This window comes from Notolabrus celidotus, chromosome 12 (assembly GCF_009762535.1).
Source record: "Notolabrus celidotus isolate fNotCel1 chromosome 12, fNotCel1.pri, whole genome shotgun sequence".
In the NCBI taxonomy this organism is placed as follows: domain Eukaryota; kingdom Metazoa; phylum Chordata; class Actinopteri; order Labriformes; family Labridae; genus Notolabrus; species Notolabrus celidotus.
Window position 1 is genome coordinate 17,684,207 of NC_048283.1, and position 22,028 is coordinate 17,706,234.

Below are 22,028 nucleotides of genomic sequence, written 5' to 3' on the forward strand. Positions count from 1 at the left end.
ATAGTCACTGAAGGGAGAGAGAGAGGGAGAGACTAAAAATGATACTAACAGTGAGAAAAAAGAGAGAATAAGGAGAAACACTTTGAAAGGAGTATGATGTACAACAAGAGAAGGGAGCAGAAAGATCTAAAGATGTTGGAGAAATCTGTGGAGCAAACAACACTGAGTTACTTCAGACAGGAGGAGTAGGTGACAGAAATGACAGGGATGCCTCCTGATTTTTCAGAACTGAAGAAGTGTGTTGATAATCTGAAGAATCTAAAAGGAGAAACAACTGACACACTGACAGAAGAAGGGAAATTTGGGCTGCAACTCTGAAGTGCTCCAGACAGAGAAGCGACTGACGCAGGTGGATTTTCAGAGATGAAACAGAAGTGCGCAGGTCATTGAGAATTATAGAAGCTTTGGAAAGATCCAACATAACCAGTTTGGACACTGACCAAGGATCTGGGGAGTAGTATTGACATGAGGACAATCTAACTTCATCAGACACAGATTTGACTTGTCTCCAGTAAGTCTCATGTTTCCTTCTTCTTCTTCTTCTTCTTCTTCTTCTTCTTCTTCTTCTTCTTCTTCTTCTTCTTCTTCTTCTTCTTCTTCTTCTTGTGTTTCCATTTTCAACTGTGACTTGAGAGTGTTTTGTTTTTCAAAGACAGAAATAGAAAATCAAGTGTTATAATTATATTTCAGGTCTTGGACACAAAATCCATAGAAGATCACATGCCAGAGAGTACTTCAACTTTACTAAAATAGTTAAAGATTGTTACATTAAAGCTCCTGTGAGGGACTTTTGTTTTGTGCAGATTTTGGCACCCCCTGTGGACAGAGTGGTCCTTACTGATGATGTCCTGTACATGTGTAATTAGTGTTTATTGACAAAAAAAATCATATCCTCTATTTTGATAGTCAAATGTATCATGCTTAAAGAATCTTTGCCATAGAACATATAAAAAAAAAGGTTGTAAATCACTTGGTCAGACACCTACCCCTACCAGTAGTTTCAAACATTAAAAATAACTGTAAGGAAATAGCCATTCTTCTTGTTGATGGGCTTGTTTGCTTTTTCAGGTCATACAGAGACATCAATATAATTGTCAGTCTATTTAAAACTCACTTCAAACTCCAAACAGGAGCTTAAAATAATTAGAAAACAAGAAAAAAGAGGTTGAACATAAAATTGTAGTTAAAGGCAATCAAAGTGATGTTTAAAAAGACTAAAATCATGCTGCATCTCAGAGTATGTTTGTAAGTGCATGAAAGGTTCCTAGGAATCTTTACTGAGAACACAGTACAGCTATCAAAAAGAAAAGAATTACAGTGGCGACATATTTTTTTCTTCTTTTGCCTTGCAGGGCCTTTTTCTTTGAAGCTTTAATTTGATGCAGGACAGCGTGAGATCTGTCTTCTAATATCCTATCCTGTCTCTGTCACACAATCTTAGGCATGCACAAACACATATACTCACACACCACACACTGTACCACCCAAACTGGGCTCCCACGCTGCTGGAATTTATTTGCACAGTGTTATTTGTGATTGGCCTCTGGGCCCTCTGCTCTCCTCTCAGTATCACTTTACAGTCATTACATCAGCACAGTCTTTGATGTTGGAAGAGGAAGAGCAACAATTGGAAAGCAACAGTGATGCATTAAATTATATCCTTTTATCTGTGTAGACTCAGATCTGAGCCTACATAGTGTTTTCTCCAGTACTATACCTTTTTCAATTTGCAGTTTGGGATAACAAGAGCTCCAGTACCTTTGTAACCCAATTCAATTCAATTCAATTCAATTCACAACCTTTATTTATTCTCGAAAAGACATTGAGGTTTCCCTGATTTCCAATGTCGTCGAGATCACCGGCACATTAGAAACAGCAAACAAACACACACAATCATTCACAAAATATTATATTAATTAAAACAGATACAATTTGAGACACAGTGGTCTGAGATCCAAGTCTTACATTCTGAAAAAGAGGGAATGGATATCAGCTTCATGTTTTAGGGGCATCAATGGAAAATGTTGATCGACCTAGTTCAGTGTTAACTCGAGGGGCTTTCAGAATGAGCCAATCAGAAGAGCAAGTCCCTTAGGATACATAATTCCATTCCATCAATTAGCATTAACATTGTTTTATTTTCAGATAACTTTTTGTGTTTGTGCCTTCTTTGAAAGGATAGGATAGTGGGAACTGGGAAGAGTGGCAAATGACATGCACCAAAGGGATGTGGGTCAGAATTGAACCCTGGCCAGCCACTTCAAGGACTATAGCATCTGTACATGGGGTGTGCAATTTAACTGCTAAGCTACACTAGCATCGTAGCATTGTTACTCTGTTTTTTATCAGATCTGATTCTTAGTGGCTTTCAAATATTTTTCACTTCTTTCAACACAAAAGTTCACTTCTTTGCCAAGGAATGGCCACCGATTGTAGGTTCAAATGTTTATTTTATCTTTCCACACTAGTGGGATTTAAGCTTTCAACCACCATGCTAGGAGCTCTGCGAGGCACTGTGCCAAATGCCAACGCGTTTGCGTTTAGCCTGATAGCATGCTAACATCCTTTAAAACATGATGTTTATATGATGAATATGAACTTCTAGAACATTTATAAGAAATATTTCATTCCCTCTGCCATAACCACCCTGAACAGTTTAAAAAAAGCACAGCAGCCTGTTGCTGTGTATGTTTATTGATGCTTGTCTTTTATTATGTGTTTCAACTATATGTTTTTGTTACTGTTTTTGTTTTTATTGTGAAGTATATGCACCTGTTTGAGCCCTGTCAAAGAAGAATTTCTACCACCATGATCTGGGGCAGACAGTAAAGATCTATCTATCTATCTATCTATCTATCTATCTATCTATCTATCTATCTATCTATCTATCTATCTATCTATCTATCTATCTATCTATCTATCTATCTATCTATCTATCTATCTATCTATCTATCTATCTGATTTGTAAATACATTTTTGGACTTTATAATGTAGAGTAAGGCCAAGTCTTCCTGTACACAGGTGTTAGAAAAACCAAGTTTTTTTCAAATTTAGTTATTTTCATGGTTTTTGGTTGTTTCGTCACACAATCTTTTATGTTGCTAGAATTAACTTTTGGGAGACAAATTTCAGAGTGAAGATGTACACCAGGAACTGTTGTTAGTGTTGACTTGACAACAGTGGGGTCCTTTGAGTAATAATAATAATAATAATGCATTTTATTTATAGGCGCCTTTCTTGGCACTCAAGGTCACCTTACAACATTAAAAACAAACAGAGTTTAGATAGCAAACAGTTAATAAATCACAATTTAAAAAGTTTTAAGTGAATGGACAGAGGAGTTGTGGTCAGATGGAATAAGCCAGTTCAAACAGATGGGTTTTGAGTTTGGATTTAAAATGTGGGAGTGAGTCAGTGTTACGGAGGTCAGGTGGGAGAGAGTTCCAGAGCTGGGGAGCATATGGAGGGGCGAGGTTGTGTATGGATTTGAAGGTGAGGGGAAGTATTTTGTAGTTGATCCGGTGTGTGATGGGGAGCCAGTGGAGCTGTTGTAGGATGGGTGTGATGTGGTGGATGGAGGCGGTGCGTGTGATGATACGGGCGGCTGAATTTTGAACCAGTTGAAGTTTATGGATGGTTTTGTGGGGGAGACCAAACAGAAGGGAGTTGCAATAGTCCAAACGGGAGGTGACGAGGCTGTGAACAAGAATGGCAGTGGAGTGGGGAGTGAGTGAAGGACGGAGACGGTTAATATTGCGGAGGTGAAAGTAGGCGGACCGGGTGACGTGGTTGATATGGGAGGTGAAGGAGAGGGTGCTATGATGCAATCACATTAATATGCATTGCTGACTATTGTAATGAAAGAAATTTATTTTATTGGGATAAACCTCTTGAGATGTGCCATCTTGTTTTAGAGGGGGTCCCAAAATGAGCAATTGCATGAAACAACAATGGCAGCTTAACATTTTTTTTGTTTGGTAAACTGCTATTTCCAATAAGAAGTTGACAACTGACTAAAAAAGAATACAGAATAAGTAAGTATTTACTTGTGTTTTTTAACAATTAACAGTCTAATGATATGCCACAAATAGATACTAATGTTTGTCATGCCTGTTTGAGAGTTTTAAATCATCCTTCTGTTGTAGCAACATACTCTACATTGTCAAAGAAAGTTCTGTGTATACAACTTCTTATAGGCAGTGTGAGGAACTTTCATGTTTTGTTGATTCTGGAGAAGCCTTTGGAAAAAATCAGTGGTCTTTTTTCCGGGATGAAGACTGCACTTCCCATGAGCACCATCAACCACTCTCATATGGATGTGGCTCTCGTTAAAGCATGCAGTTTTGTGGAAGCAAAAACATGGAGCACAGATCTTCTTTTTAAGATTACTTTTGGTCGAGACAAGGATGCTGGGTGATGAAGTAATGCATTGATTTGCAGCTACATGAAATCACTAACTATAATGTTACAACAAAACAAATATAATACTGATGCTTATCCTACAGTAATTACATTAAAGCCTGGTGTTATATCATATTTTCAGGGGTCACTCAGTAAATGCATGTACTTCTTTGGTAGACATGAACCTTAATCTGAATTCCATGATAAAGCAGCTGATCATTTTCAGACTAAGGTATTTTGAGGCTCCACACTCAGCCCTCTATGGTCCAGCTTTGATAAGCTCCACCATTTACAACCACTCCACATCCATTGTTTGTCTTTATCTGAGTTGCTGAACAGATAACTGATTTAACACACAATTTCCTTGGAACAACTCCTTTAACGCTGGTTAACATTTTTAATGATGATGATGAACTAGCTTCAGTAAACTGAATACTATCAGAGGGATGTTAGTGTGAAAACATCCATTTATTTCCTTCAGTGGTCCTAATGTGCTGTAGCTGGATGGCTCTTGTTAAAGATAAATCACATTATTCATGCCTCACCCTCAGCTGAGCGTGTTATTCTCTTTGGCCTTTCATCATTAGCTGAATAATTATTGTGCTGTGAGAGATTAGTTATGAGCAATGAGACTATATAACACAATATGCTTCTCAGACCCTTCTAGTGTGGGATTAACATGAGCAATTAAACAACATTTGTCATGGAAGGGACAAATTTAGTTGGCCTCAAGCCAATTTGGAGTTCACAAGCACCAAGATGTGCCATGAAATATGACATTCGGCCTCAAGTTATTTGTAATTGATTTTTCTTAATGCTTGTGGATCTATCGTGTGTTTGCCTTCATCAGTAATACTTTTAGATCTACTTCTTACCTTTTCATACATGTCAATGTATGTACTTAGATCAGCTCAGTGGATTAAAAAACTGCAAGGGAATAAGAGATTAAATCACACTATAAACAAAGCCAGCTGCTTAGTTTAACCCTCAAATTGACCCTTTTTAAAGTCTATTTGTCTCATGTTAATTTATCAACATCACTTCATAAAAGAAGAAAATTCAAAATGTAAAATAAAATAAACAAAAATCTATGTCATAAAAAAAACTATTGTATTTATATTTAGGGCTATACAATGTACATTAACAAAAGTTTTAACATTAATTTTAACGAAAAACAAGTGAGGTATCCTCATTGAACCATGATCTGTGAGAAGTAAAGAACACCAATGGACTAAATCATCATTTAAATGGTTAGTAATGGAGTTAAAAATTTGATTAAAAAAAAAATGTTTATTGGGATTTTATTTGGGGTTCTGACACTTTTGGATAATTGAATATGTCCCGGGTCAAATTGACCCAGGAACATTATTGCTATTCCAGAGAAACGAACATAACAGGAGGGTTAAAGAGGTGAAACTATAAACAGCAGACCTCTCTATAACTACTAAAAGTCAGTATTAATGAGATTGTCCAAAAAATAAAACCCTCCAACTCTGTCTATTCTCTCTATACTATAATGAGTGTCCTTCATGGACCTTTAAGGTTCCGTCCTAACATGGCCATTGGCTACTTAATGGGCTGTGTTATGTGACAAGGAAACACCTATAAGGGAAAGCAGCATAGTATCCTTACATTATACTCCATTGAGATATACAGTACAGTAGTCTGTCATAGTCAGTGACTGCCCTCTGGTGTTTATAATTTGTACTATATACTCACACCTGGAAGATTCTTCTTCACATTTACATATTATGGACAGGGTCATATATTGTATTCTTAATATCTCTAAACAGCCCTAATGTTACACTGGTATTTGATGTGTACTTTGAAAATGATTGTAACTCTTTGAAAATCATCTTGTAGATGATCAGCTGTGATTTGTTACATCGTCATCTGTTACAGTGTGCAGCTCCTCTTAGAAGTAATCTTCATATTTAAGTGTTGTCTGATGTTGTAAGTAGTGATTGTGCATGCAGAAGATATTATTTTATCTCTCTGAGGCATGTTGTCAAAGAGTCATCAGCAGTGGCGTACTCAGGCTGTTTGAGGGGCAGGGGTGAAAAAAGAAAAAAAAAGGGCACCTCTGGTAACCCCTGGTACTCAGCATGTTACTTTTTGTACAACCAGGATTGTCAAGGTGTCTGTGCTGCACAAATTAACGCAAACTGAAACTGACTTATCAAATGGAACTAAACATATAGTAAAACTGTTGGTACAGTGATCTGACTTTTACTTTGTCCACACATGTGCACAGAATATTTCCAGTTTATGAAAACTCACCCTGTTTATCCCAACTTAAACAAGAATTCACTATCTTTCTGAGAGGTAAATAAACAGAAATAAGCCGTAGCAGGATTGATTAACCCAACCACTGAGGTCACATCTTTTCAAGAAGGCTGCAGATGTTTCTGTGTTGTACAAAATTCTGTCCCATGTAAGCGCTGATCTCTGCATACTTTAAATCCTTTATAAGACAGTTTAGACTAAATATACCCCAGCTCCTTGTGGAGGATTTCTGTGGGTGTAAATAAATGCAGCTTCATTATAAATAAATAGTCTAAATTAAGCAGTAATTAGTTTAAAGAAGCGTTGTCAGTCAGGCCAACAGCAACATGCCCACTGAAGACTGAGACAGAGCAGAGAGTGGACATAAGGACAGGGAGGTTTAAAGGAGTGTGTGTGAATGTCTGTGTGTAATTGCGAGGCTGGTGGAGAAACTTTATTAACAAGACAAATAACGACTGACTTAGGATTTAAAGCCACATTTTAGGAAGAATTTATCTAAAAAAAAATATTGGTTGGTTGAAATCAATCCGTGTCTCTTGCCTACAGTCAAGCATGGTGGTGGGAGTGTCATGGTCTGGGTCTGCATGAGTGCTGCCGGTACTGGGGAGCTACAGTTCATTGAGGGAACCATGAATGCCAACATGTATTGTGACATACTGAAGCAGAGCATGATCCCCTCCCTTCAAAAACTGGGCCACAGGGCAGTATTCCAACATGATAACGACCCCAAACACACCTCCAAGACGGCCCCTGCCTTGCTAAAGAAGCTGAGGGTGAAGGTGATGGAGTGGCCAAGCATGTCTCCAAACCTAAACCCTATTGAGCATCTGTGGGGCCTCCTCAGATGGAAGGTGGAGGAGCGCAAGGTCTTTAACATCCACCAGCTCTGTGATGTCGTCATGGAGGAGTGGAAGAGGATTCCAGTGGCAACCTTTGAAGCTCTGGTGAACTCCATGCCCAAGAGGGTTAAGGCAGTGCTAGAAAATAATGGTGGCCACACAAAATATTGACACTTTGGGCCCAATTTGGACATTTTCACTTAGGGGTGTACTCACTTTTGTTGCTGGTGGATTAGACATTAATGGCTGTGTGTTGAGATACTTTGAAGGGACAGTAAATTTACACTGTTATACAAGCTGTACACTGACTACTTTACATTGTATCAAAGTTTCATTTCTTCAGAGTTGTCCCATAAAAAGATATAATTAAATATTTGCAGAAATGTGAGGGGTGTACTCACTTTTGTGAGATACTGTATGTTTGTAGGATTATGTGTGAGAATGTGTGATGTCCCCCTGTTCTCTGATGCATGCTAGGATAGCCTGCAGCCCCTGAACAGCTTTAAATGAATGCAGAAATTACTATGAGGCAACATCCAATAATAAACAAACTTCACACTGACCACCACACTAAATTTGGTGTGTACTTTCCCGACAGTTTCTGCGCCAACTCTGGATCATCATCATCATCATCATCATCATCAACATCATCATCATCATCATCATTATGATGAACTTCAACAGCACAGAGCCCTGGTTTTCCATCAATACCTCATTTCCCACCATGCCTGTAATAGCCGGTCCCAGTAACAGCAGTGGCATGGAGCTATATCTTCAAAGACTGGCTCATTTAGATGAGGGCCTCTACAACGACTTTTACGGCTTTTGGATCGCCCTCATGGTCATAAACTCTCTCATATTCTTGGTAGGCACTTTTGCAGATATTGTTACAATTTTTATATGACTTTGAAAACTCAGATAGACTATTAAAGTTTTGTAAGCTCCCTTATTCTTTTCTCCTCTCCTTCAGGTTGGCATGGTGCTCAACACAGTCGCACTCTATGTTTTTTGTTTCCGCACAAGGCAGAAAACAACCTCAGTGATCTACACCATCAACTTAGCGGTGACAGATCTCCTGGTGAATCTCTCTCTGCCGACTCGTATCCTGATCTACTACAGCGGAGGAGCCTGTCTCACCTGCTCCTATCTGCACATCTTCAGCTACTTTGTCAACATGTACTGCAGCATTTTGTTTCTCACCTGCATATGTGTTGACCGATATCTTGCCATTGTGCAGGTGGGTTTTTCTGCCTTCACTGCCTCTTCACATTCTGCCAGATATACCTAATCAAAGCAGAGGTGACTTAACTCTGCATGCTTTCTCTTGTCTTTCTAGGTTGAAGCTTCTCGTCGGTGGAGGAACTCAAGTGTGGCCAAATGTGTGTGTGTCTCCGTCTGGCTCTTTGCCATTGTGGTCACATACTCCTTTCTCTCCACAGCGTTCCAACACCCGGGCTGCTGCCTGTCCAAGCTCCTCTTCCTCACCATTTTTGAGTTCTTCTTACCACTCATCATCATTGTGGTCTTCACACTGAGGATCATGTGGGCACTGGCTGACCCTCGTCTGATGCAGCAAAGCAGGTAAAATCCATATTTATCATTTTATGACATTTGTGCTTTGATCAAAAATGGCTTGCCATGCCAAGTTCTGGTAGATCAGTGATATGACAGAAGTTTAGCGCCATTTGTCATGGCCAGCAGTAGGTCACTGCAGAACCAGCGGTGTGGCGGTCTCTGTATGGTACTTGTCCTGTTAGCCCATCCACTGTAACCAGTCAAAGTAATCCATAGCAGATAGAACGCGATCCCAAATCATATATCCATCTATCTATGATTGGTTGGGCCCCATGTAATGATGAAAAGTGGGATCTTGCTCTAGCCACTATTAATTACTCTGACTGGCTATGGTGGTTAGGCTAACAGGCAAGCCACTGGATTAGGCTACATTACTATTATGTCATCAATAAGTGTGATACCAAACAACCGTGCTTTCAATACACATGAAAGATCGACAAGAGAAGCATACATTTTGATATTTACCTCATTACGTTGCACTTTTGATATCGCTTAAGACAAAAAATATGGCAAACTTGTAGCATACCACTCAGGGGCCAGCACATGCTGCTAGCCTCCTCGTGGCCTACGGTTGGCCACACCATGCTGCCGGGGTATATGCGACCAATCTATCTGCATACGTTGTGTCATGCCATTGCCCTCTTTTCTATTTCGCTGTTTACTGCCCCTCAGTGGTGCTCTGGAAAGTGGACATGAGACACACAACTTGATTAGATACACTCTTTCTTTTATGTGTGCTTGATATGCATTTTTTCAAAGAAAAAGGATCCATCCTAGGCATGTATCACATTATCTGTCTTTAGTTAAGTATTCTTACATCGGTCTCTCAAACTGTTTTATCAATCTATTCATCAAATTGAGCCAAATCCTTTTTGTTGCTATTTTTGGCAGAGCTCCAGAATCGGATTAATAAAAGAGAAAGGTCAACACGGGCCTTTGTGTCTTGACTAGTGAAGCAAGTGAGCTTATTGAAGTGGAAGTATTCTGCCCTACCTTAGCACTCCATTTGGATTTAATACATTATTTCCTGTTTGAATAGAGAAAATCTTCTTTACTTCCTGGGGAGCAAAGCGTAAAAATCCAAAAGTTTAAAGCCTCTGGTCAACATTTTTTTTACCCACTGCAGTGATCTCTGAGGAGGTAGTTGTTGTTTTTTCGATATCTTTTTTTTTTTCTTTTTCAATAAATTGTTATATTTTTCTCACTGTGAGTCTAATCAGGGGCGGCTGTGGCTCAGTGGGTAGAGTCAGTCGTCTATTAATCGGAATGTTGGCGGTTCAATCCCAGCTCCAGCAGTCATATGCCAAAGTGTCCTTGAGCAAGACACTGAACCCCAAATTGCTCCCTCTGTTGTTCAAAGGTGTATGAATGTGAACGAATGAGATTAGTTAACACTGATGGTACCTCACTACATAGCAGCCTCGACCATCAGTGAGCGAAGGAGTATGAATGGGTGAATGTGACGAGTAGTGTAGAAGAGCTTTGAGTGGTCAGAAAGACTTAAGCTTTGGGTTTGGATAGTTTGATGTGTCATGATATGGACCACTCCTGTTAATGTTAACTGAAAAAAACATGTCTGCGCAGAAAGAGCGAAATAAAATATGAAATGAATTAAAAGTGAATGATTGATCAGAATAAAAATAACTCACATTAGCAGCATTGAAAGCACACAGTGATGGTTCAAACTGTCTTTCTGCAGAGACAGGAGAAGGAGGGCTGTCCAACTGTTAACCACAGTGCTGATCATCTTTACTGTCTGCTTCACACCATTTCACATCAGACAGGTGAGCGAGACAGAGATTGTTCTGAAGTTTTAGCCATCAACTGATCCATAGATGTCAGTAAGAGCTGTAAGATTATAACAGGAAATAAGTAAAGTTAATTCAAATGGTAAGAAGGACAATATGTGTGTAAAATCTCATAGCAGTCTTTTGTATTTTGTAGGTGGTTGTGTACTTCTACCCAGACTTGCCTCATCATGTGATAGTCTACCATTTGACTGTCACTCTGAGCAGTCTGAACAGCTGTATGGACCCTGTTGTGTACTGCTTTGTCACAAATAATTTTCAGGTAAGCCTAAACAAGTTTGTGTCCTTGCCCCATCCATCCCTCCCTGCAGCCACAATCTGTCCATACATCACTCACTCATCCCCTCATTTACTCATCAGTTCACTGAATAATTCACTACCCCTCTCTCCCTCAGGCCACCATGAGGAATATTTTCCGGCGTGCAGAGCCTGAGCAGACCAGTGGTGACATCATCAGCATGCAGCACAGCTCTAAAGCCTCAGGAGGGACAGCCAATGCTATCACTAGGGATGCGATCATGATGACCAAGATCCCTGCCTCTCTGCAGACAGACAATGTGGGAAAGAACCATACTCTGTAGAACTGCTTTCACAATGAGTGAAGGGAACTGAAAGTTACTGAGATGGCACAGTTGCCTGGGGAGAGGTGGCTGATAAATATGGACTCTGCAGCCTGCTGACCAATGTTTAATGGCACAGTGGAAAGAGCTTGGGACCAACAGACAATGCTGACTGTATTACAACGAATAGGAGCTACAAATACACATGAGATGCAGCAACCAAGCCGGTGAAGCGAACTTGAAGTCAATGTCTTAAATGAACTACAACCATGACAAGAGACAACTTTAATCTGCAAACAAGCATGATCAATGTGCCAAGAGACATTCATATGACTTTATACCTAACTGATGATAAGGCACAATAAGCAAGATGCAATACAGGCCACGGCAGGAACAATGATAGCTTCGACCACTTTTGGCAAATCCTATGAAAAAAAAATGCCAACAGTGAAGAAAGAAGATTTAAACAGACACAAAATTACTGTGTCTGACATTGTACTCACCCTCTGGGACTTTCTGCATCCTCCTCATAAGCTTCCCTGCTGTAGCTTTTCAGTTGTGACTGTTCATCCTGTGAAATCTGCATCTACAAACACACTTAAGAACCATTCCACTTTAATGCATATTAAGAAAGAGAGGGTATTAAACACTTCACAAAATCTGAAAAGAGATCACATTTGGTGACAATGTCAGAAGATATACCGTCAAATACTGCCTGCCTATTTCAGTGTCATGACCATTTCGTGCAGCAGAGGGCAACATTGCACTTCATTTCAAAGAGTCAGAGCCCTTAGGAATTATACTGCTGTTTTAGAAACTTCTTGGATCACTGAAAGAAGCTCCATTGTTAATGTTAGGGCAACTATTGTCATAAAAACATTTGATTTCATGTGCCCTTACCACTTACATTTTCTTTTAAGATAGATCATCCATACCTCTCTTTGATGCAAAAAGATGTTGCTATAAATGTATAAGCTACAGCAGATAATTTAAAGGTAAATAAAACTGTGTTCAAGCAATAGGCTAAACTGTCATCCTCATGCATCTGTGGTGCTTTCAAGAATCAAGAATCAAGAAATATTTATTGCCAAGTGAGCTCGCACACACAAGGAATTTGACATGGTGAATGGAACACTGGTACTTAACAAGACAGTAAGGACACAACAAGACAGTTGGGACAATAAATATAGAAATGTAAAAACTAACCTTAAAAATTCTAAATAAGAATACATATAAAAATACTATCTGCACAAAGAAGGGAATACAACTACTTTTAAGACATAAATAAATGAATTAGCCTAAGCCAGAGTACAAATTTTAGTGGGTGAATATAATAATAAAATATTTTATAGAATTAATTACAATATTGCACGTGGTTGTTGAGATATTGCACTGGAAATCCTGATTTAAGACGCATATCTTTCATATATATATATATTTAATATTGAGGACAAGGGTATAAGGAAAAATGCAAATGATATGAGTTGAGCATGACATTCTTATATTTGTATACAAATCCGGAAAGAAAACGCATTATTGCGATTATGATATAAATGGACTATTTTCAGAATGTTTATCCACAATTGCTGTTGCATATAATCATTATAGAGAGTTATGGTTATTATTATTGTATTACAATATGAATAACTCATTTGTACAGATGAGGATTAGGGCCACTGGAAAAAAAAAATTAAGGTCCAATATATTTTTTAAATTATTATTCTTCTTCTGAAAAAAAAAAGTCAGAATTCTGATTTTTATGTCAGAAAAAAATGTCAGAATTCTGACTTTAATATATATTGGATGTTTTCAATGTTTTCCCAGTGGCCCTAATCATCTTCCGTATGTGATCTGCCTGTGGTAGTAAAGCAACACCCTGTGTTGTGATTACTTACTGTAACTCCCCGCCCTCCGTCAGTAAAGAGGGGCGTGACGTGATTTACGTGTCTCAGACCACGCCTCGCTTTGTTACTGTGGAAACCAATGAGACTGATGAGTATAGTGAACCAGATGGTCACTCAGTTAGCTCGCAGTGGTTAGCCAAGCTGCTAACCCAAAGCTGTAGTGTTGTTGTAACGGTGTAAAAGTCAACGTGAGGCGGAGCCGCTGTGACCTTACCTTGGCGGAGTAAACTCACAGGTATGTTCTGTCTTCTCTGTCTTTAAGGTGAGCCGTGTGTCTTAGCTTGCCACCGTTAGCTGCATGATTTATTAGCTAAACAAACTCGCGAGCCTGAAGTCACACTACCACAGTCAGTGTAAAGTAATCATGAATGAGTGCAGAGTCAGGTGTGTACCATTCTCATATTACTCATCATGAGTTAATAATGTACCTTACTGTACAAACAGGGCAGAGCGAACCGACTTGGTGCCCCAGGCAAGATTTCAACAAGTCCCCTCTTGTATTAGAACCAACTCCAACAATCACATCACATATACACTGAAAGACAACTGACATCCAGCTTCATGTGTTACAGGTTTCCTTTGTTTTAAAACAAAAATGACCTCCAAAGGAACATTACTAACATGGTAATAACACTGATATTTAGCAGGCAAATAATAAAACAATTACAAAATGCATAATGTAATAGTAGTAGAATTTATTCAGTCATTATGTAACACAATCATTTTCACAGTACAGACACTTTAAGCAAAGCAACAGTCATGTATTAACCCTCCTGTCATGTTTGTTTCTAAGGGACAGCAATAATGTCCTTGGTTCAACTAGACCGGGGCATATTTAATAATCCAAAAGTATCCGAACACAAAGAAATCCCAATAAACATTTTTTAAATCTCATTATTAACTGCATTACTAACCATTTAAATCATGATTTAGTGCAATGGTGTTCTTTAATTCTCACAGGTCATGGTTAAAAGAGGATAACTCACTCTTTTTATTGAAAATTCATGTTCAAACTTTCTTAAATGCACATTGAAAAGCCCTTAATATAAATACAATAGGTTTACATGACTTAGATTTTTGTTTATTTAATTTATTTTACATTTTTGAATTATTATTTTTGTATGCAGTGCAAATGTACATATTGCAAATATGTGAAATGAGCCATTTTCATTGGCTATGTTTACATGATACTTTTAATTCCTCTTTAATTCTGAATGATTTAATTCTGAATGATTAATTCTGAATTAAAAAAACATCATGTAACCGTGGCCATTGTATATGTTTTTTATGTTAATTAAGACAAGCAGAAGAAGATTCATAACGATAAATTACTTTTGACATTTTTTTTTAGTTTTTTTAACTTTAAAATGGGTCAGTTTGACCCGCTACACTACAGGAGGGTTAAGTGATGACTGAAAAGGCAGAAGCAAAATGCTTATTTAAGCCTGGCCTACATTTTCTATCTAATTAAGCTAACAGCTTCCAAAGTGTAAAGAAAACAACAAAAACTGGTTGCATACCATTATTTTTAAAACCAAAAGTGAATCACAAGCTTCGAATGTTTACTGGCATCATTCTGCAATTTAATCCAAAATTAAATAAGCTAAAACAATATTGTTTTTCCTATTATCTTCAAATTTTCTTCCTTGCTCATTTAGCAGCACCCCCTATGGATGGTCGGCGCCCCTAGCATTTGCCATTACTGCCTATGCCACCGGCCAGCCCTGGATCAAGGGGTGCTAGGGAAGTTACTGCGGGGAGGGCTGTCAATGAGAGAAACAGGTCCTGACTGGCTCATGAAGTCCCCAGACATACAGTACACACATTCCTGTTAGAAACACGTCATTTCAGCTCCTCAGTTAAAACCTCATTGAACAAAGGTATTAGTCACAGGAAGTTACTCCACACCTCGGTCATTTATGATCACAGGGAATTGCACTGAACGGTCAGCCAGATATGGGAAGCTTTTTGAATATCACTTTATTTTGTATAAATATTAACTTATTCATGAGTTGACGGTTGGCTGAGATGCTGTGAAATGTTAACCTGTTATCAGAAGACATAGCAGGAAGAATCCAGGCGAAGACAACACAGAAATTTGCCTCAGTTATAACCTTTGAATTAAAAGTGAAACATATACCATCACTTATTATTAAAGTGGTGAAGCAGGTGGGATCCAATGAATCAGTTATGCAGCATTAATGGTTTGATGAAGATATAGTGTTTCTGCTTTATTGCTTCTCAGTTTTGTTGATGTCACTGAGTATATGGCAGGAACTAAGAATTACTGCTGTTAATATATATTATTAGTAATATTTCCAATGTCTTGATTGTCAACTATGTCTGTGGCCATGGTAAAAAATGTATTGGTGTTTAACTAGCCACGAGATGAACACCTCAAATGTTTTGTTTTGCTTGCAGTTAACTATCACAGAGAAAACAAGGCACCAGAAATCCTTTACATTAATCAGCAGACAAAGATTAGTAATCTCAGATAGAGAGGGTTTGGTAGATTTACTTGATCCTCTTGTTGCATTATTTGATGTCTATATCATTATTAAAATAAAAATCAAATCAGTGCATTTTTTTCTTAACCTGAGTGAATGTTTTACTTTGATTTATTTATTAAAATTTTATTTAACCAGGAAAACCTCATTGAGATTAAAAATCTCTTTAACAAGAGTGCCCTGACTCCTGGCCAAGATCAGCAGCAGCACCTACCAACAACATTACAGATAAACAACTCCGTATTCTATAACATGACAACATATCATGGGTCAAATAACATAATTAATCAGTCAAAACATCTACAAGCTGATGCATCTTCCTCCAAAGCCTTCACTCTGCTTTGAAATAATTTAAAGAGACAAGCTCCCTCAAACCCAAATTCTTTTGTAGCAATATATCTTCACACATCACTCCACATGTGCTACCTGCAAGAAGACCTAGACACAATGGTAGCCTTCTTGTGTTTAGCCCTTTGACGCTCCTGAATACATTTGTTTAAAATGTACTGTATTACAGTGATCTATAAGGATAGAACACAAGATCAGAAAATCAGACATGACAATGTTAACACCAAGAGAGTTCTACCTGCTGCTCTCACTTGTAACTTCAGCTCCCTCTCTAACTGCTGTGATGTTTATTTTGCAGGTTGCTGCGTGACTCAGTGGGTCTTTGCCAAAAAGGTTTCCACATGCTTTGACCCTGACCCGTACAGAAGTACCTTTGCTTGCATGCATGCATGCATGCACACAGACCTCTACTGACCCACGCTTGCATCTTGCATAATCTAAACACTACTTTCACACATACAGGAAACCCACAGCAAACACATGCTCAGACCTGTTTCACTGAAGAGCTGACCACAAACCCAGCCACTGAAACCAGCAAATACACATTAACCGCCCCCCTTCTCCCACCTCCTTTTACTCTTCCTCCCTCCTGCTCTCTGCATACCTCTGGAGCTGCGCAGAACGTCTCTGCTCTTCCTGGATGTTGAATTTGTGCAAGCAACACTGAGAAACACCATTGCTCTTCCACTGAACTATTGAGCCATGTCCAGTTTGATTACCATACGGATATAATTTAAGAACACCAACTTTTTGGATTATAACAATGACTTTTGTTGGAAATATTAGACCTTTTTTGACTTTGAACTCAGAAGATTTTGACCAAATGAGAACCTCCCTGATGAATCTTTCTGGATACCTTCTTCCAAAGTAAGTGATCAGGATGAGAACTATAGACATTATATGTTCTATTCAAATAAAATACCAGTTCTTCTTCCATATAAGAAACTAACTAAAAGGTGGTATACACATATATACCAACCATCAAGCAATACAAATGGTTCCTCTTAAGTCAAACCAGACCGCGATGGGTGAAGAAGCAGAGGAGAAGGAATCTTCTGGTCTTCCAAAGAAGATGAAACCCAAGGAAGAAGAGGAGGACGGCGAAGGGAATGATAAAGATATGGTGGAGGAGGAAGGGAAAGGTGGGAAGATCCCACTGCATCGCTGGGTAATGCACGGAGCAGTGATGTTTGGACGCGAGTTCTGCTATGCAATGGAAACTGCCCTGGTGACACCAGTGCTGCTGCAGATAGGTAAGGAGATGTATGACAGTCTTAAGGAGACATTCATTCCTGCTCTTCTCTTTAAACAAATGCTTCAGTGTTGTCAGTCTGTCACACATTTTTTTCAAGTTCTTGCAGCACTTGAATTTCCACTTTGACTTTAAGCACACAGTAAATGAGTGACAGTACCATCAGTATCACTATATGATGTTTCAAAGCTCTTTGTTATTGTCAAGTATCTCACTTAGACAATGTTATCAGTGTTTCACTGTGTTGTGTTGGGAAATTCAAGCAGCTCAATAACAACCTGTCCACATTCAGCTGTGAGCATCTCCTCACATCTCATTCTCAGTGTACTAAAATAGTTGTTTTTACTTTGTGTGACCCCCTTGAGCGGAAGGGAATGCCTGAGAGTTGCAGAACTAACATTAGCAACACGTGGATTTGACTGTAGCTGCATTAGCACGACTATTTGATTTCAGGGTGCTGCACCCCCTGTGGCGTGTAACGTGTGCCCAGGAGTAATCAGTGGGGGGGCTATGCAGTGAGATTTAAGGTTTGCCACCATAGCAGAAACTGAACAATGGCATTTTTCCCTGGCTAGGTATGACAAGAATGTTATACACAGCACATTTCAGTCTTTGTGTCTCCCCCCACAATCACAATATTGTAAGAAAGATTGTGTTTAAAAGACTTGCAACCAAACCCCATTGAGGATAAGTATGTGAGGTAAAGCATTGTTGCCATGCATGTAGTCACTGTGAAGAGCAGAGAGTGACATTAGTTGTAGTATAAACAGTGTTAATGATTTATATGTAAACTTCTTTTAATGAATAGCCTGGACTCTTAAGGCCTTCAGTGTGAAGTGGTCGTAAATCTTTGTATTCAAGTGATGGTCCCCTGTAGACTGTTGTGTCATAGGTTTATGTTATGAAGGACTCCACACATTGCTTCTTTACTTTTGCTTCTTACATTCAATCACAACATTGTGTGAGATCACTGTCTGAAACATTAGCGTGTAAAAGCCTGAATGAAGACCTACCAGTTTGCACAGTTTAAACATTGGCCTCAGGGTTTTCATTGCGACAGTCAACGTTGTAATAACACTACTGGTACATGCAGTACCATTCATCTCTTGCACTTGGGCTCGCATGTGCAACCTCTGTCCAGTGTATGGGACAATCATGACAAAGAGCCACTCATTAAAAGAACAGCTTTGAGTGCTACTAGAGGTGAAGAAGTCCTCAGGGTGATAAAGTCTTCCTGGATGCCCATTGACATTGACAAAGAGAGAGTGAGCAGCAAAAGGAAAGAGAAAAAGGAAGCTTACTGTGAGTAAGTCCTCTACTTGTATGTTGACATAAAGGAGAGGGAAGGCAGGAGTAGAGCAAGGCAGCATGGGTAACATGTTGTTCCCGTGAGAACCAGCCAGATCACCCGGCCAGCTGCTTTATAAGGGGTGGAAAATATCTTCAAAAAGCAGTTTTTATTTTTACTACAACATACAGCTGTTTATATCATAAATTTAACATCACTTTTAGGAAGGTCAGTACATTTAAAAACTGCCCCACTACGCTGGTGTGTAAATGGCTGTAAGAATGAGTGCTTCCTGTTTCACAGCATGCTGAAGCCTGGTTCTGTCTTATCAGAGGGCCAACAGAAGGCGATTTCAACACTTCCCTGACTGGTCGTTGCATACTTCTGTCTGAGCTGTTGTAACAGGCCAGCTCATTTTCTCAAATGTTCCTGCCACCATGCGAAAAAGCTGTTTGTGAAGCAAGCCGTTCAAGAGCAACAGTAGTTCTTTAACTATGCATGCAAGAGCTGTCACGTGGTATGCTTTCATGAACACAGACATTATCACATAGGACAATTTTCATTTAAGTGTGAACCAAAACAAGGAAAAGCTTTTCTGCCTCAGTACAAGTTACCCCTGCAAGTTCCTCCTGCATTACTAACTTGTGGAAAGGTTTCTTCAGGAAAGTTTTGAACTCTGCATATCATGGGTGTGATTTCTGTTTCCTTATTTGTGATGAATGTTCTATGGTGAATATACTAACGGTGCATTTCGACAAAGAGTTCTTGGGTCTTTTAGCCCCAGAACCACTTTACCCTGAACTAAAAGGATCCTGTGCCCCCATTGTTGTCTGCGTTTTGACCGCAGGCCGAAGCCCCGGGTAGATTGTGCAAATCAGGCCATTGACGTATGTAGGGGGGAAAAAAGTAAATGCACTACACCACCAGACCAGTAGAGGGCAGTAAAACAAAGACGAATGCCCTTCATCACAGATGACACCATAGAAGCAGATGGACAGGCAGGTATCATAATGAGCAACACAACAGTTAGCCTGTTAGCATGGAAGAGACTCAGCTCACGCTGTTTTAGATGGTGCTATATTTCATCACACATGGATTCACTGAATCAACACGTGAGAGGAGATAAGCAGGAGTAGCAAAAACGTTTCAACACGGCCTTAAAATCCTTTTTAACTCAAAAAGCCGTGGCAGAGATCGCCGGTGTTTTGATTTAAACCGCGACCCTGTTTACTGCCGACTTTCAGCCGGATGCATCCCCCGTAAACGTCTTTAGACGATCATCAAATATCTGATGAGGATATTTAATCTTAAAACTCCCTCTGTGTTTCAACAGCTGTGCAAACTCCACAAACACTTACATTCAGCTGAAGGCCTCTAGATTACAGGGTCACTTTTAAAACCTTAACACCGGGAGAGACGCATTCACGGTGGGCTGAGAGAAGACTACTGTTACAAGCTGCTAAATCAAGTGAATCACAGCTGCTTCTTTTGAAACGTACGCACACATACAAAACAGATAGAACAAAGGAAAGAAAAATAAATCAAGTGAATCACAGATGTGTGTGATGTTATTGTGGACGGCGGGCAGAATAAAAACACTGCGGTTAATCTACCAATCAGACATGTTCAGCATTGCAGGACCTGCCCCCCAAATACCCGGGGCCTTTGAAAAGTACTACCCCACTAGCAGGGGCTTTTTAGGGGGGAGATTGTCTACCCCTGAACTAAATTTAGCCCCTAGGTCCACCAGTTGAAACGTACGTAGTTCCGGGGTAAAGTTCCTGTCGAAAAACGCCTTAAAGTTGCACTACACAGTAGTGCCAATGATATATTACTAACTTACATTTTGGATAAATGAGATATTTTTAATTGTCAATCTCTCCTTTGTAGGACTTCCTGAGCAATATTACAGTTTAACCTGGTTCCTCAGTCCTATCCTGGGTCTCGTCTTCACGCCTCTAATTGGCTCAGCCAGTGACAGCTGTACTCTGCGATGGGGCCGTAGAAGACCATTCATCTTGGCCCTGTGCGTAGGAGTGCTGCTCGGAGTGGCACTGTTTTTAAATGGATCATTGATCGGTGAGTAGGCGGTTGAAGAGAAGATCACTTATAACGGTTGTTTTTATCCTGGATTAACCCTTTCTGTTTGTGGGGCTCTGTAGGCCTTTCCATTGGGGACAGTCCCAGCAGTCAGCCTATTGGCATCGTCCTCACTGTACTGGGTGTGGTGGTGCTGGACTTCTCTGCTGATGCCTCTGAAGGACCAATCAGAGCGTACCTTCTTGATGTTGCTGACACTGAGGAGCAAGATATGGCTCTGAATATTCATGCTTTCTCTGCTGGTAAGGTAAACACACACACACACACACACACACACACACACACAAACACACACACACACACACACACACACACACACACACACACACACACACACACACACACACACACACACACGCGCTGACATTAACCTGTACATAAAACAGAAATTCCTTGTTTTGTTGACCACATGTGTATATCTGTCTCAACTGCAGGGCTTGGAGGAGCTGTTGGCTACATGCTGGGAGGTTTAGACTGGACTGGCACAGCTCTGGGCCGAGCATTTAAATCCCAGGAGCAGGTCCTCTTCATGTTTGCAGCCATCATCTTCATCATATCTGTCATACTTCACATGCTCAGTATCCCAGAGCAACCCTTAGCTCCATTAGAGCAACTTAAAGTCACAGGAACTGGAGAGTCCGCCAGCCAGTTGTCTTTTAGGCCCGTTAGCCGCACACCACCTTTTCTTGATGTGATTGCAGAGGAGGATGGGTCAGCTCGAGCCCTGTCTAAAGAGGACAACGAATCAGATGCTGAGGATGCTGAAAGAGACTTTCTTACAGTGGAGAGAGTACGGAGTAAGAGTGATTCAGTCTTAGCAATGCCAGATGCTACAATTGAGTTAGATCCAGACCTGGACCCAGACAGGCATCTTTTCCTGCCAGAGGCTCACCACTTTCTAACAGAGACACAGGAAGACATGGATGATGCTTTCAAACCATCAGACCACAGTATTGGGTCCTTATCTCCTGCTGGTGGACCACCGCTTATTACTGATGGGATGGTGGTCCTGGAGCCTGCAAATTCAGCTAGCCCTGAGCTTAAGGGTTCAACAAACAGTCATCCTTCCCTCCTCCCCAGTTCTGACTCAGCAGACTCACAGGTGAAAGAATTTATGTTGGCTAAGATACAGTTCCAGATCAGAAAAAGACAATACATGT

At 39.8% G+C, this 22,028-nt stretch overlaps 2 protein-coding genes and 1 long non-coding RNA gene across 9 annotated transcripts in view; 2 read left to right on the forward strand and 1 right to left on the reverse strand.

Annotated features, from left to right (window-relative positions):
• On the forward strand, positions 1 to 12,503 carry LOC117822985 (G-protein coupled receptor 20-like). Its single transcript, XM_034697995.1, has 7 exons — positions 1 to 511; positions 8,125 to 8,391; positions 8,497 to 8,763; positions 8,863 to 9,107; positions 10,801 to 10,885; positions 11,046 to 11,171; positions 11,305 to 12,503. The coding sequence occupies exons 2-7, from the start codon at positions 8,194 to 8,196 to the stop codon at positions 11,488 to 11,490; spliced, it is 1,107 nt and encodes a 368-aa protein (XP_034553886.1). The 5' UTR covers positions 1 to 511; positions 8,125 to 8,193; the 3' UTR covers positions 11,491 to 12,503.
• Positions 11,742 to 13,802, reverse strand: LOC117822987. The gene is made up of 4 exons (XR_004633292.1): positions 13,588 to 13,802; positions 13,365 to 13,440; positions 11,973 to 12,066; positions 11,742 to 11,894 (listed from the first exon to the last, which is right to left on the reverse strand). It is a non-coding gene; the product is annotated as an uncharacterized LOC117822987 (long non-coding RNA).
• Positions 13,418 to 22,028, forward strand: part of LOC117822982 (solute carrier family 45 member 4-like) — a 13,595-nt gene continuing 4,984 nt past the window's right edge. The window contains exons 1-6 of one of the 7 annotated variants that reach the window (XM_034697986.1): positions 13,418 to 13,608; positions 16,527 to 17,095; positions 17,215 to 17,481; positions 20,659 to 20,847; positions 20,931 to 21,110; positions 21,303 to 21,970. In XM_034697986.1, coding sequence (XP_034553877.1) covers positions 17,223 to 17,481; positions 20,659 to 20,847; positions 20,931 to 21,110; positions 21,303 to 21,970 — 1,296 coding nt within the window. In that variant the 5' untranslated portion in view covers positions 13,418 to 13,608; positions 16,527 to 17,095; positions 17,215 to 17,222. Of the gene's footprint in view, positions 13,609 to 16,526; positions 17,482 to 20,658; positions 20,848 to 20,930; positions 21,111 to 21,302; positions 21,971 to 22,028 lie in introns of all 7 variants that reach the window. The other 6 variants (XM_034697988.1, XM_034697991.1, XM_034697985.1 and 3 more) reach the window with 6 other exon arrangements.